Source organism: Heterodontus francisci, chromosome 12 (assembly GCF_036365525.1).
Source record: "Heterodontus francisci isolate sHetFra1 chromosome 12, sHetFra1.hap1, whole genome shotgun sequence".
NCBI lineage: Eukaryota > Metazoa > Chordata > Chondrichthyes > Heterodontiformes > Heterodontidae > Heterodontus > Heterodontus francisci.
In genome coordinates, this window is record NC_090382.1 from 27555802 (window position 1) to 27572710 (window position 16909).

The 16909-nt window shown below is 43.1% G+C and overlaps 1 protein-coding gene across 4 annotated transcripts in view; it reads right to left on the reverse strand.

Moving 5' to 3' along the window:
- LOC137375790 (regulator of G-protein signaling 14-like) overlaps positions 1–16909 on the reverse strand; it is a 125805-nt gene that overhangs the window by 42356 nt on the left and 66540 nt on the right. For all 4 annotated transcript variants that reach the window (XM_068043246.1, XM_068043245.1, XM_068043247.1 and 1 more), the window contains 2 exons: positions 13802–13894; positions 6398–6541 (listed from right to left, as the gene is read on the reverse strand). In XM_068043246.1, coding sequence (XP_067899347.1) covers positions 6398–6541; positions 13802–13894 — 237 coding nt within the window. The remainder of the gene's footprint in view (positions 1–6397; positions 6542–13801; positions 13895–16909) is intronic.

Sequence of the window (16909 nt, forward strand, 5' to 3'; positions counted from 1 at the left end):
AGACTCGAGCTCTCTGGATGACTAAAGATATATAAATTAAAATGAAACAGAAAAAGGAACTTATGACAGATGTAAGGTTCAAAATATACTAGAGAACTAAGGTGAATATGCAAGTACAGAGAAGATTAAAAAAAGGAATATAAGAAGGAATATAAGGGGCAAAGAAAGAGCATGAGACTAGATTAGCAGCTAATAAAAAAGGGAACCCAAAAGTCTTTTATAAATATATAAATAGTAATAAGGTAGTCAACACAATGGTGAGGGCAGATTAGGGGCCAAAAACAAAATCTTCTTGGGGAAGCAGAGGACATGCTGAGGTACTAAATTAGTATTTTGCATCTGTCTTTATGAGATAAAAAGATGCTGCCAATAAAACAGTAAAAAGAGAACTTGAATCGTATTGGGTAGTCTAGGGGTTCCTCTCAGCCTTCACCTGGTCTTACCATAACAGGGTTTAATTTGAAACACACTGTGTTTTTAGCTCCCCCTTGGTGAATCCTTGTTCACCACTTTCCAATCATAAGGTGAAGAAACCGGCACAAACAGCCTTTCTTAGATTTAAAGAAGAAAAGTTGAAATTTATTAACCTTAAACTTAAATTCTAATTCGGTTAATGCCTATGGATACATCACGGGCCCAACGCTATCATGCATATGCAATACACGCATGCAAATAGAGACAGAAAAGAGAAGAAAAATAACGTGGAAGCGTTTGAGACAATATCTGAAGAGTTGTTGTTAAGGTTCTTTGAGCTCACTGTAGTGTCATTGATTGTAGGTAGATCTTGATTTTCATTGGAGCCCAGTATTCTTCTTAAATCTTGTTCGCTGTAGGAGACTTTTCTCTCTTGGAGTTCATGTGTCTTCAGTGGATTCAGAGGCTTGTGAGAAAGAGATGGGAGCAAACAGCAGAGAGATCTTCTCAGTCCAGGAGCAAACAGATAATCTGAGTTCAAACTCTCTGTGGCCAGTTCAAAAGAAAACCTTGGAACAGCCAGGTGGTCATATGACCAGATGGTCTAACCAATTCTGATCCTTGTGGATTGTATCTTACTTAGTAGGCCCTGGAATGCACTTCCTCACCTTCGATGTCTGTTAGTATGGAAATGTTTTTTTTTTCCCAGCCATGGCTGATCTGTTTAACAAGTCATTTCTTCACTCTAACAACAGTTAAAAATCAATGTTCATGACAAAATTGATGTGCCTCATTTTTGGCAGGTGGGGGCCTAGCATGACACCACCACACCCAGCGGAATGAAATGCGATTTGGGAAAAGCACATTTCATTAAAAGAATCAAGAGAAAATATAAGGTACAGAAAAAACCCATGCATTTCTCTCATTCATTCACAAATCCTAAAGCTTATTAAAATTACCCGCTTTTTTGGCATCTCAATAAACGGGTAGTTCTTTTTTGGGGAAGTTTCTCCTCTGTTTGCCCATTTCCATGGCTGCCTAGGGTTTTTGTTCCTGCTGAGGTAATTTTTTTTCCCAGGAGAGTCAGTAGTGGGCAGGTCTATCCTGAATTCTCCTTCAGTGCTTTGTTGAGTCATGCAAAGGCTTTTGACGTTAGGGGGATGAGTGGTTTTCTTTTTTCTGACTGCGGGGGCAAGATTCTTTGCTAATTTCTCCTTTGTCCTCTGGGATACTCCTGCCTACAGGTATTTGTGCAGACTCTACTGCATGCCCCTGTGGCACTTTGACTAGATGAGGCATCACCCTCATGGTTTCTGTGCCCCCTAGAGTCTTTCTTTGTCTCTGCAGTTTCCTGTAAATGCTGTTAGCAACTCTGGTGTGTTGCTTCTAGTGTCCGCATTTATTTAGGAGCATGTGGGGTCTAACTTTTCACATTTTTCAGGGTTGGCTGACTGGACAGTAGGGGTTTTCGTCGGGGATTCCTCCCCGACTTACTTTAACCTGCCCTCTATGTCACTTTTTCCCCTTCTCTTTCCAACCTTTTGCCAACCTTGTGCCTGCCTGTCCCTTTAGTTCTCAGCGGGGGTCCTGTATAGTTTACCAGCTCTCTGCTGGAGGGTCCTCCTAACACCAGTACAGGACTTAGGGGTGCAGGTTTCACAGTAGGTTGGTGTTTCCTCTCAACCTGGCACATGTGGCAACTCCTGCAGTACTCCACCACATCTTTGTGGAGTTTTGGCTAGTCTTCCTGCTGTCTTATGCAGGCTTTGGTCTTCCATATACCGGCATGTACAGCCACTGTGTCACTTGGGCCCTTCTTAATATTTCTCTCCGGTACCTCTGTGGCACCACTGACTGGTGAACAATTGCCCACTCCTTGGTCTCAGGTTTGTGAGGAGAACTCCATTTCCTCATCAGTACCTCATTCTTTAAAGAGTAGTAATCAGGGATTCCCTCTGCTTCACTTTCAGACAGGGTAGCCTGTGCTAACTCTTACAATATTGGGTCGGCTCGTTGAGCCTCACCCAGGGAAAATCCATTTAATTCATTCCCTGGGTCTCCTAACTTTCCAAAGAAAGACTCAGACAGACAGACCTGGTCAACTGCCTGCATTGCTAATTCAGTCTCCTCTGGAGGAGCTGGTTTGATCATGGCCTGATCCACAAAACATTCAGGGAGACTGTATGGGACCATCTCCTGCCAATGCCCTGTCTCTCTGACCTCCTGCAGTCTTTCTGTCACTACTGGGGGGCTACCACCTTCACCCCCACCAAATCATTAGTTAGGAGCAGGTCAACCCCATCCAGAGACAATCTAGGGAGAATCCCTATGTTCACCAGTCCCAAAACTAGGTCACAATCTAGGTGCACTCAGTGTACAGGTGCAGGCGGACACTGCCCTCCAATGCTGTTTACCACCATTTTGGTGTTCACTGCACTCTCCGGGGGAAAGGTCAGGCCTTTTCCCAGTAAAAGGGATCAAGTGGCCCCTGTGTCCCTGAGAATCACTATGGGCTTGCTTGCCCCGCTAGAGGGTTACTTTCCCTTCAGACACAAAACCCTGATAACCTTCAGGAATCCTATTAAATTTTCCTGCACATGCAGCCTTAAGCTTTCTGGGTCTCACTCTTACTGCAGATAAAGCCACAGCCTGTTCTTCTGGGCTTTCCATCATGTTTCCTCTTCACTGAGCAGGTGTGCCCTGATTAACCTGACAGGTTTTCCCTTTAGTTTCCAGCAGTCAGCTTTTAAGTGCCCTGCTTTATTACAATGGAAGCACACAGGTCTCCGGATCTCACCCTTGCTCACAGCACCTTCCTTTTTGGTTAGAGGAGGGCCCCCTGTGTCTCCTGCTTTCTTTTCTCTCCCAGGACTGCTTGGGCTCCTATCACCTTCCCACCCTTTGTCCTTTTCGGATTTGTGGGGGTGACTAGGAAAGGTTCTCCCCTGGTAAACTGACTTATAAATTAAAGCAAACTCATCAGCATAGATCGGCCGCTGGCGGGCTCTCTGGACTTGCTGCTCCGCTACATGAGTCTTTATGGAGAGTGGGAGAGAGTGTTTAAATTCCTCTAACAGAATTACTTCTCTGAATTTCTCATAGATGATCTGTAGTTTAAGAGCTCTCAACCACTGGTCAAAATCCAGCTGTTTACTTCTTTCAAACTCCAGATAAATTTGATTAGCTTGCTGCTTGAGGGTTCTGAACTTTTTGGCAAAAGGCTTCAGGTACTAATTCATATGCCCCAAGGAAATCAATTTTTGTCAGTTCATAATTTGCTGAACTCTCATCTGGCAACAGGGAATAAACCTCATGGGCTTTTCCAGTTAGCTTGTTTTAAAGTAAAAGAGGCCAGATCTCAGCTGGCCATTTTAGCTGCCTTGCCAGTTTGTCAAAGGACACAAAAAATGTTTCTACATCCTCTTCATTGCATTTTGGGTTTAGTTGAGCGAGTTTTAACAATTCTGTACCAAGCCCTGAATTATGCTCCTCCATACTGGCCATGCTTTCAGTGGGGTTATTCTGTCGCCCCCTACTTAACTCAAGCCGCTTCAGCTATCTTTCTTCACATTCTTTCCGGAATATTCTTTCTCTCTCTCTCTTCTCTCTCTCTCTCTCTCGTTCCTTCTCCTGTCATTAGTTTTCTTCACGTTTCTTTTGGAAGGCTCTTTCTTCCTCCCTCTCTCTTTCCTCAAATTAAAGTTTCCTCTGTTCCAATTGTATCTTTGCTAACAATACCCTGTCGGAGTCTGCTTCGAACCCTGTTTCTGCTTCTTCAGATTCAAGGGAAAAATGGTCATTGGAGTTCAGACTTCCTAGCCTTGCCACGTACAGTGATCCCACACTGCTCAGCCATTTTCCTCAACTCCTCCATAGACAGTGCTTTTAACTCATCCCAAGTTACTTCACCCTGGCTTGGAGAGCTACTAGCTTCAGTCGCAGACCTGTTAGTATTCAAGCACACACAACCACAAGAAAACCTGTCTTGAAATCTTGCTCTTTTTTTGATTGGGGACAATTTGGCTTTCCACTTCCAATTTCTCTCGTTTGTCTGTGGGTAAAATTCAGGATGCTAGCACCCAAATTTCTGTTATGACCAGGTGAGAAATGTGTCTAGGGGTCTCAGCCTTCACCTGGTCTTACCATAACAGGATTAAATTTTAAAACCACTTTTTTTAGCTCTCCTTGGTGAATCCTTGTTCACCGCTTTCCAATTAAAAGGCAAAGAAACCAGCACAAACAGGCTTTCTAAAGTTTAAAGAAGAAAAATTGAAATTTATTGAACTTGAACTTAAACTCTAATTCAGTCAACACTTACGGATACATGACGCGCCCAACGCTATCATGCATACGCGATACATGCATGCAAATAGAGACAGAAAAGAGCAGGAGAAAAAGTGGAAAAGTTTGAGGCAATATCTGAAGAGTTGTTGTTATGGTTCTTTGAGCTCACTGTAGAGTCCTTGATTGTAGGTAGATCTTGATTTTCATTGAGGCCCAGTATTCTTCTTAAACCTTGTTCGCTATAGGAGCCTTCTCTCTCTTGGGGTTCATGTGTCTTCAGTGGATTCAGAGGCTTGTGAAAAAGAGATGGGGGCAGACAGGAGAGAGATCTTCTCAGTCCAGGAGCAAACAGTCCAGACACTCTGTGACCAGTTCAAAAGAAAACCTTGGAACAGCCAGGTAGTCATGTGATCAGCTGGTCTAACCCATTCTGGCCCTTGTGTATTGTATGCTCCATGGCAGGCCCTGGAATGTGCTTCCTCACCTTCGATGTCTGTTAGTATGTAAATGTCTTTTTTCCAGCCACGGCTGATCTGTTTAACAAGTCACTACCTAGCTCCAACAACAGTTAAAAATCAATGTTCATGACAAAATTGATGTGCTTCATTCTTGGCAGGTGGGGGCCTAGCATGACAGTAGAATTAAAATAAAGAGAGGAGATACGTAAAAGGTCGGCAGTACTCTAAGTAGAAAAGACATCTGGTCTGGGTGGGATGAATCATAGGTTGCTAAGGGAAAGAAGGGTGGAAACTGCAAAGGCTCTGGCCACCAACCTTCCAATCCTTCTTGGATATGGTGTTGGTGCCAGAACACTGGATGACTGCAAATGTTACACCCCTGTTTAAAAAATGGGAGAGAGATAAACTTAGTAACTACAGCCCAGTCAGCCTCGCGTTAGTGCTGGGGAAACAAGTAGAGAAATTAATCTGGAAAATTATGGGCTAAAAAAATGAAAGTCAGCACGTAGTTGTTAAAGGAAAATGGTATTTGACTGATTTGATTGAATTCTTTGATGAAGTAATGCTGAGAGTTGATGAGGCTGTTCATCTGAAAGAGCAGAGGTGGCCCAGGATTAGTTCAGCATAAGTAAAATGAAATCATCCAATGCTTTGTTGAGGGAAGGGAGAAATTGAAATAAATATTGTTGTGGGACCACCTTAAGAAGGGACCACCTTATCAGCAGACCATTTTAAGAAGCTGTAAGTGAAGGTCGCTGGAGGAAGTGATGTCCCATCACATGTGACCAGGGAGTTGTGGATGTAACCTGATATAGTAAGACGTGCATTGGTGTGCTCGTGCAGTAACTGTATATATATGTTCTGCTTAAGTTGTAATAAAAAACCACATATTCTTTGGATATTACTTGTGTCCTATGAATCTTACAAAATTTCACATACCAAAGGAACAAGTAATATTACAATATAACTCTAATTGCTCTGTCTTCGCTTGCTCTTGCAATCTTTGCAATCTTCAGGTTCTTCAAACCTTGGGTTGGAAATTCTTCTATGCTCATTTTTCGTTCTCATATGGGTCCGGACACAGCATGCACACTCCAAATAGGAGGCCTGAGGTGCAGTAAAGGTTTCCCAAACAAACACTTCCTGAAGATACTGTGAACTGATACCAGAGGTAACTTAACCTATTGACGGTTTGACATGTAATCATGAGGTGGAATGAGACAAAGACTGGAAGAGGGTACCTGAAGCTGCTGTGCTTTGAACATATCAGACTTGGGGTCATTGAGAACATCCTCCTCCAGTTGTGCTTGTCTGTCGATGTTGATGGGGCTGAGGGAGTTGCTGGACAGATACGTGTCATAGATCTCTGCAGCAATCTTTGAGAGCTTTACATAAAAACAATGAGAAATGGGTCAAAGCAGCACCGTTCTTGTAATGCTGGCAACTACACCTAAGAAATTAGGTGATATATCGAATAGTACAATGAATACACAATATTGATATAGCTTCAATAAGCCCAATAACTCCCACAGCTACCTCGATCACACTTCCTCACATGCCGCTTCCTGGAAGGATGCTATTCCATTCTCCCAATTTTTTATGCTCCATCATATCTGTTCTAACAATGTATGCTTCCAGCAGTGCTTCCGATATGTCCTCCTTTTTCCTCAACTGAGGATTCCTCCCGACAGTGCTTAACAGGGTCCTCGACCGTGCCTGTTCCATTTTCTGCATTTCTTCTCTCACCACTTCTTCCCGCGGCCCCAGAACCACAATCTGGTTTCCCTTGCCCTCACATTCTACCCCACTAGCCTCCACATTCAACAGATCAACCTCACCCATTTCTGCACCAAACCCATCTTCCCCTCCCCTTTCAGCATTCCTAAGGAACTGTTTGGTTGGCGACACCCTGGTCCATTCCTCAATCAACCTCACCATCCTCTCACCTTCCCATGACATCTTTCCATGCAAGCGCAGGTGATGTAACATCTGCCCTTCACCTCCTCCTTTCTCACCGTCCAAGGTCCCAAACATTCCTTCCAAGTGAAACAGCAATTTACATGTACTTCGTTCAATTTAATATACTGTATTCACTGCTCACAATGTGGTCTCCTCTGCATTAGGGAGACCAAAATGCAGATTGGGTGGCCACTTCTTCTGTGCTGGAGTTCCTCTGTTCATGGTTACTTGCTTATGCTTTGCCACCTTTCAGTCCGCAAGTGTGACCCTGAGCTTCCGGTCGCCTAAGTTTTTAATTCTCCATCCCACTCTGACCTCTCCGTCCTCGGCCTCCTACACTATTCCAATGAAGCTCAACATAAACTTAAGGAACAGCTGTCGATTAGGCACTTTACAGCCACAGCCTTTTAAGCTCAATATTGAGTTCAATAATTTCAGATCATAACCTCTGCTCGCTTTGTTGTTTTTTTGTGTTTTCTCTTGTTTTTAGATGGCAGCTGTTCATAATGATTCTGATTTTCCCATTTACACCTCCTCTAGCCCCATCTTTTATCTCTTTACTTGTCCCACTACCATCTTTTATTGCATTGCATCATCATCCCTTTTGTCATTTAATCTCTCGTGTCTTCCACCCTATCAGACCTTCCTTTTTATTCTTCCCCCACCCCGCTCCCCATTTTTCCTGCCTTGCTCAAAACCATCTCTAACTTTTCCCAGTTCTGATGAAAGGTTATCAACCTGAAATGATAACTTTGGGCTGGATTCTGTTCTCCACCAGGCATCGGGTTCCATGGCGGTGGGGGGCGGGGGTGTTGAATTTGGCTCCGGATGATGCCCACTATGTACCTCGATGCCAGGAGGCCTGGCGAGGCTCTGTGGTGGTCCCCCCATAACATATACAAATCAATAAAAATAATACATTCAAATAGACTTAGCTGCAATCTTGAGGGCCTGCCACAACCTTTGGTGTGGCGGCCGGCACTGCCACGCCTTCTGAATGCACGAAGCATTCGGAATAAAATTAATGAGTTAACAGCGCAAATAGAGATGAATTGGTATGATTTAGAGGCGATTACTGAGACGTGGTTGCAGGGAAACCAGGTTTGGGAATTGAATATCCAAGGGTACTCAGTATTTCGGAAGGATAGGCAGGAAGGAAAAGGTGGTGGTGTAGCTTTGTTAGTAAAGGAAGAGATCAGTGCTGTAGTGAGAAATGATATAGGCACTGGAGATCAATGACGTAGAATCAGTTTAGGGAGAAATAAGAAATAGCAAGGGAAAGAAGACCCTGGTGGGAGTAAGCTATAGGTCCCCAAACAGTAGCTCTGCAGTGGGGCACAGTATAAACCAGGAAATACTGGGGGCTTGTAAGAAAGGTACGGCAATCATCATGGGTGATTTTAATATGCGTATAGACAGGATTAATCATATTGGCAAGGGTAGCCTCGAGGGAGAGTTCATTGAACGTACTGGAGATTGTTTTTTGGAGCAATATGTTGTGGAACCAACCAGGGAGTATGCTATTCTAGATTTGGTAGGGTGTAATGAAGTGGGATGAATTAATGATCTCATAGTTAAGGATCCCCTAGGGAAGAGTGATCATAGCATGCTAGAATTTGAAATTCAGTTTGAGGGCGAGAAACTGGAGTCTCACACTAGCATTCTAGAATTAAACAAAGGTAATTACATAGGGATGAGGGCAGATTTGTCCCTAGTGGACTGGGCAGGGAGACTACAAAATAGGACAGTTGATGAACAGTGGCAGATATTTAAGGAGATATTCAATTCCTCCCAACTAAAATATATTCCAGAGAGGAAGAAAGATTGCAAGAGGGGGAAAAACATCCATTGCTAAGCAAGGAAGTTAAGGATACATAAAGACAAAAACTAAGGCATACCATATTGCAAAGGCTAGTGGCAGGCTGGAAGATTGGGAAACTTTTAAAGACCAACGAAGTGTTACTAAAAAAGTAATAAAAATAACAAAGGTAAATAATGAAAGAAAACTAGCACAAAATATAAAAATGGATAGCAAAAGCTTGTATAAGTATATAAAAGGGAAGAGAGTAGCTAAAGTGAATGTTGGTCCCTTGGAGGATGAGACTGGGGAGTTAATTGTGGGGAACACAGAAATGGCAGAGACACTAAATCAGTATTTTGCCTCAGTTTTCATGGTGGAGGACACTAATACCAACCCAATAGTAACAAGTAATGCAGCGGTAATAGAAAGGGAGGAACATAGAACAATCATCATCACTAGGGAAAAATTACTGAGCAAACTATTGGGATTGAAGGTAGACAAGTCCCCAGGGCCTGATGGCCTACATCCTAGGGTCTTAAAGGAAGTGGCAGCGGAGATAGTGGATCCATTGGTTATAATATTCCAATATTCCCTGGATGCGGGAAAGGTTCCAGTGGATTGGAAAAATGCTGATATAAAGTGCTTATTCAAAAAAGGAGGGAGGCAGAAAGTAGGAAACTATAGACCAGTTAGTTTAATATCTGTCATTGGGAAATTGTTAGAATCCATTATTAAGGAAGTAATAACAGGACATTTAGAAATTCAAAACGCAATCCATCAGAGTCAGCATGATTTTATGTTTGACCAATTTGCTAGAGTTCTTCGAAGATGTAACAAGTAAAGTGGATAATGGGGATCCTGTAGATGTTGTATCTCTGGACTTTCAGAGGGCATTTGATAAGGTGCCATACAAAAGGTTAATACACAAGGTAAGATCACATGGGATTAGAGGTAATTTATTAGCTTGGATAGAGGATTGGCTAACCAACAGAAACAGAGAGTAGGGATAAATGGGTCCTTTTCTGTTTGGCAAGATGTAACTAGTGGGGTGCCACAGGGCCCCAACTATTTATAATATGTATTAATGACTTGGATGCAGGGATAGAGGGTACAATAGCCAAATTTGCAGATGACACTAAAATAGGTGGGATAGTAAGTTGCAATGAAGAAATAAGAAATTTACAAATGGATATGAATAGGCAGATGGAGTTTAACGTGGATAAGTGTGAGGTTATCCATTTCGCTCGGTATAATAGAAAGGCAAATTATTATCTAAATGGAGAGAAACTTCAGAGTGCTTTGGTGCAGAGGGATCTGGGTGTCCTCCTGCATGAATTGCAGAAAACTAGTATGCAGGTACAGCAGGTAATAAGGAAGGCAAATGGAATTTCTGCATTTATTGCTAAAGGAATAGAGTATAAAAGTAGGGAAGTGTTGTTGCAACTGTACATGGCATTTGTGAGACTGCACCTGGAGTATTGTGTACAGTTTTTGTCCCCTTACTTGAGGAGGGATGTAGTTGCATTGGAGGCAGTTCAGAGGAGGTTCACTAGATTGATTCCAGGGATGAGGGGTTTATCTTATGAAGAGAGATTGAGCAGTTTAGGCCTTTTCTCTCTCGAGTTTAGAAGAATGAGAGGAGATCTAATTGAGGTATATAAGATGATTAAGGGGATTGACAAAGTAGATGTAGAGAGGATATTTCCTCTGGTGGGGTAATCTGGAACAAGGGGTCATAGTTTTAGGATTAGGGGTATCAGATTTAAAACAGAGATGAAGAGAAATTACTTCTCTCAAAGGGTCGTGAGTCTGTGGAATTTACTACCCCAGAGTGCAGTGGATGCCGGGACATTGAGTAAATTTAAGGAGGAGATAGACAAATATTTAATTAACAATGGATTGAAGGGTTATGGAGAATGGGCAGGAAAGTGGAGTTGAGGCCGAGATGAGATCAGCCAAGATCGTATTAAATGGCGGAGCAGGCTCAAGGGGATGAATTGCCTACTCCTGCTCCTAGATCTTATGTTCTTATGCTCAGCTCCTCATCCAGGGTAACAGGGCACCACGCTGGTTTGGAGGGGGGAACAGGTAAGTTTGTCAGTGTAGGGGGGTGCGTGGATGGGGTCAGATAAACATAATGGATGTAGGGGATGGTGGGAAGGGTTGAACATTAGACTTTATGCAGTTTGGGTGGGGGAATGTCAGATGTAAAAGGTAAGTGTTTTTGGAGGGGGTGTGGAAGGCCAAATAGTTAACGTATTTTTTTTTTTACAGATACAGCACTGAAACAGGCCCTTTGGCCCACCAAGTCTGTGCCGACCATCAACCACCCATTTATACTAATCCTACACTAATCCCACATTCCTACCACATCCCCACCTGTCCCTATATATTTCCCTACCACCTACCTATACTAGGGGCAATTTATAATGGCCAATTAACCTATCAACCTGCAAGTCTTTGGCATGTGGGAGGAAACCGGAGCACCCGGAGGAAACCCACGCAGACACAGGGAGAACTTGCAAACTCCGCACAGGCAGTACCCAGAATCAAACTCGGGTCCCTGGAGCTGTGAGGCTGCGGTGCTAACCACTGCGCCACTGTGCCGCCCACAGGAGGGGGTGGGAAAAGGGCATTATAAATTCATTTATTTAATTTTGGAGGTTACTTCTTTAAATTTTAAATGTGCTGGCAGGGTTGACAGCCCTTTAAAAATGCCTCCAGCGTCTGCACACAAGCAGCTGACACCATTGCCACAGTTAGAAATCCCGCCTCCTCCAAGTGAATGGTTGGGGGGGGGGGGGGGGGGCGCGGGCTGCCCCAACTATATAAATGAGCTTCCGCGCCGGAGATTGTGGCAACTCTTAGCGGGCTGTTATTTTTTGATCTCGCCGCTGAGATCGGCGGCGGGCTCTTAAAATCCAACCCTCTGTTTCTCTCTCCACAGGTGCTGTCTAACAATCTGTTTATTTTGACCATTTTCTGTTAATATTTCAGATTTCCAGCATATGCAGTATTTTGCTTTTGTAGTACTGGTGTTCTGTCTGGTATCCTGGCCAATATTTATGCCTTCACCAAGATCAATGAAAAATCAGATGATCTACTTATTTATAACATTGCAGTTTGTGGGATCTTGTGTACAAATTGATTGCCACATTTCCTACATTGCAACAATGACAACACTTCAGAAGTACTTCAGTGGTTATAAAGTGCTTTGGGACATCCTGAGGTATTGAAAGGCACCATATAAATGTAAGTCTATCTTTCTTCTTTTCTTTCTAAGGTTCCAGATTAAATCCCTTGATCTGCATTGAGTTACTTGATCTCAACCAATATTCTGCAATTGGCCTCAGCATCTCTCAGCTAAAGATGGGCCAGGAGATAACGAATACAAAAAGGGTTCCTGCTCTCATACATGGGTGGATGGTGGCAGAGGAAAGGATTACGCTTCACAGTGATGCCCAAGGTTGAATTGCCTACCGTAAATTTGCTATCCTGTTGTGATGTAAAATGCATCTATATCCAGGTTGGGGTACAATTTGGGATTGAGCCCCATGGCACTGGGTTTTCCCCACTCCCTTCCCTCTCAAGATTTATGCTAAATTTGGAGCAAGTTATATAATACATCTGTCCACATATAATGATAACACACAAATGAGGGAAATATGTCATTTGATATCCTTTGTTGTTTGCGCCTTACCATTGCCACTTTCCAGCAATGCCATAGGCAATTTGTAAAATTTAGAAGACTAGTTTTTGCAGTGCAAGGGCGGCACAGTGGCGCAGTGGTTAGCACCGCAGCCTCACAGCTCCAGCAACCTGGGTTCAATTCTGGGTACTGCCTGTGTGGAGTTTGCAAGTTCTCCCTGTGTCTGCGTGGGTTTCCTCCGGGTGCTCCGGTTTCCTCCCACATGCCAAAGACTTGCAGGTTGATAGGTAAATTGGCCATTATAAATTGCCCCTAGTATAGGTAGGTGGTAGGGGAATATAGGGACAGGTGGGGATGTGGTAGGAATATGGGATTAGTGTAGGATTAGTATAAATGGGTGGTTAATGGTCGGCGCAGACTCGGTGGGCCAAAGGTCCTGTTTCAGTGATGATCTCTAAATCAAATCAAATTGGTTAATGAGCGATTGAATGCGTTATAGAAAGTGCCAACTTTAATTTCAAGATAAACTTTGAAAATCAAAACAAATCAGTGGAAATAATATTTCTGTAAGTGAGTGGTCAATCTGTAGCATAGGTTTCCCATAGAGATCATGGAAGCATTTGGTACTGATTCATTCAAATGCAGATTAAATAGATTTCTTTCAGAAAACAACATTTTGTGATACAGAATATGAGTAATTTGAAACGTGTTAAGTGTCCCGTAGTTCCCAAAGCTCTCCACCACTGGAATTTTCTTCGCATCCTATTTGGGTCTGCTGTAGACTGATTGATAGAGATTTATTGCTTGATTGGTCATTATCATGGTATCATATCAACTGTTAGGGTGGTAGAAGGGGTATGAGATGGACCTTATCTTGTCTATCATTTCCTATGTTCCTATTCTCCCCATCCCAACCAGAGCTGGGAATTTCTGTAAATAGCCTCAGTATGTGCCCAAAATATTGAAATGACCCTCGATCCCAGGGTCTGGGGTTAGAGGTCGGGGACACAGGCAAGGGGCAGGTGAAAGTCCCACTTTATCAAGTATCCTTTAACAATGGGGCAAACAGGAAATTGAGGGCCTCATTATCCACACTTCGATATAATTGATGTTCACTTGGAGAGACCACAGGAAGGCAATCAGCGGATAGATTTTCCTAGCCTCAGCTAGAGGAGAGAAGAAAGTTGGAGACACACAAAATTGCATATGTGGGTAATAGAATCAGCCAACACTTACTTGATCCAAGTCATCTGCTGGGATCTGCTGAAAGCTCTCACAGGCTTGCCAAAATAATATGTTTTCCGCACTGAATTCCTTCTTTAAAAACTCCTAAGGAAAGAGAAAACAACTCAGTCATGTAATCATAGAGAAAGGGGACATAGCCAAACTATCCCACTCCAGTTTCAGAATCAACCTCACCTATCTACCATATCCCTGGACCATTTCTCTCTCCAGAAATGCAACGACTGTAGCTACCACAACAACAACTTGCATTTTTATAGTGCCTTTACTATAGAAAACATCTTTAGATGCTTCACAGAGGCGTAATCAAAAGAAAATATTAAAGATTTGGCTTTTAAGGAGTACTTTATATTCCTACACTATGCAGAGACCTGGAGTGATCCAGATTCATATTTCTATGTTCGACATGCACCCGAAGTGAAACAGATTTATTGTCTGTACTTTTCAGAGACCAGTAGTAAAGCAGATTTATACTCTTTCACTGTACAGAGACCAAGAATTATGCTATTTCACTATGTGGCGTCAAGACATCTTCCCAAAGGATGAGACAAAAATTTATTGGCTGTCGCTCCTAGGCCTCCATCATATGCCATTTGGCTGCCTGGTTAGATGTGTTTTGGGAATTTCTGATTGAGATGAAGTACTACAATACACCATTCTTCCCAATATAGAAGTTGTTTCCACAAATATACAAATTACTTTTCACCACAGAAAAAATACCTTTAGCCCTGTCATATGGCAATGATTGTCAACTCCCTAATTTCATTTCCTTCCAGGTTTGTGCAGATATAGATTTATTTATTGAATTTTCCTCCAATTCGCAACAAACCTACTCATGGGAGGTAGAATTTTAATCCCAAAAAACGAGTGGGTTTGGGTTGCGCTTTCCGACCTCCCCTACCCTAAGCCTCTGACCACCCACCCACCAAGATCCTTCCCCGAGGCCTCTGATCTCCATCCCGCTGAGGCCTCGACCACCCCTTCAGGCCTTTGATCTGCCCCTGTTGCCTCTGAACCCTGAGGCCTCCGATCCACAATCCCCAACCCCCCACTACCCAGGGTCAGCCTAGCCCCCTCCAAACCAGACCAGCAGCCCCTCCCCCCTCCATCCACCAGGATCAGAGTGCCCCCTCCCTGGGTCAGGGATCAGACCTGCCTGGTCCTGTGACCTATTCCCCAGCATTCTCCTCCAGACTGGAAGCCAAACTTGTCAATCAGGCTGACTTCCAGTCAGGAAAACAATTGGTGAGATCACACACACATTGTGGAGTTAAACCTCCACATAGGCAGGGAAACTTCTGGGTTTCCTGTGCACTACCATGTTGGCACCCCCACAACATCACCCCCACCCCAGCTCCCGGCGAATCAGAGTTAAAATTCCTCCCATGAATTCTACAGAACAGAAACAGGCCATTCGGCCCAACTACGCCATTGTTTATGCTCTACATGAGCCTCCTCCTACCCTACTTCATTTAAACTCATCAACATATCCTTTTACTGCACTCTCCCTCGTATCTTTATCTATTTTCTCCTTAAATGTACCTATGCTATTCACCTCACTACTCCTTTTGGTATTGAGTTCCACATTCTAACTACTATCTGGGTAAAGAACTATCTCCTGAATTCCCTACCAGATTTATTGCTTACTGTAATGTATTTGTATATGTTGACATGATGTCATCATGACATGATGATGTAATAACATAAATAAACCCTTCATTGAACTGGCCATCCTTGGTCTATTTTCTCCGTTAGTGAGATTCCAAATATAATATAGAAAATGGCAATCAGAATGAGTTTAAAGTCCATACATATATAGGCAGCAAACAGCAGGGACAGCAGTGAACATAATCAGCCAGCTCCTGGTGACCCACCTGCTCAGATGGTGGAGATTTTGGCTGGATTGTGCGAAGCCTGAGTCTCAGTTGAATAGAATGCAGCAGGGTCCTAACTTGCATGAGATTCAAAGTGCTCATTTGGGTAAGAGAATATTTTCATTCACCGACTAGACTGGTTTTAGGTATCACTGTTACGGACAACCACAGGAAAGTGTTTACTGGGTGACTGTGAATTTGTAAATAGGACAATATGGCTGTGCCCACTGGATACGTCAGAAGACTAGGAACATATGAGAGGGTTTGAGAATCATTCAGTTCGTATATTGAAAGAATGGACATGTTTTTCAGGCCTAATAACATTTTTGAACTTGAAGGTGAAATTGAAGAGGTATCAGAATAAGACAATTCTTGAGCACAAGAAAGCACTTGCTAACAAAAATTGGTCTAGAAGTGTATGGCACGCTAAAAAACCTTCTTGCTCCCAACAAGGCAAAAGATATGCCATTCAAAACAATCACCAAGTTACCGGAACACTTCAAACCTAAGCCACTAGAAAAAGCAGAAAGCTACAAATTTGGAACCAGAATTCAGGAAAGTAGTGAAACAGTTGATGAGCACGTTGTGGCACTGAAGAATTTATCACAACCTTGCAACTTTGGCACATTCTCAGATGATGCATTACAAGACAGATTTGTGTGCCAATTGGTGGGCGAAGGAACCCAGTCAAAGTTACTAAACATACAAAATCTTACATTTGAGCTAACATGTAAGATTGCTCTTTCTATGGAGATCGCATCAAAGAATGCTCGGGAATTTCATCCCATGCCAGTGATGAATTCAATTTCTGTCCACAGTCAGAAGGTTTATGCCAAGCCTATGGAAAGACCTAGTTAGAAGAGTGCTGGCTACAGTTTGATGTCTTGTTATTGCTATCAGGGCAACCACACTGCACAAGCATGTCAGTACAGAAATGCCAAGTGCTTTGATTGCCGAAAGATTGGCCATATTGCAACTGCTTGTCGAGCAAAGGCCAAAACAGGAAGGAGAGCTCATTCCATTGGTAATGGAAAGCAGGGGTGGAGTTCACAATCTGGAAGTGAATCCAGAATGCCTAAGCCAAGAGCAGCTAGGGCTGTACAGCATTTATGCCACTAGCAATCATTCAAATGACAGAGACTTCTGTTCAAAGGTGTTTGTAAATCAACAGTACATCAACATGCACATCGATATGACTGCAGAGTGCTCCATTATAAGTAGAGATACA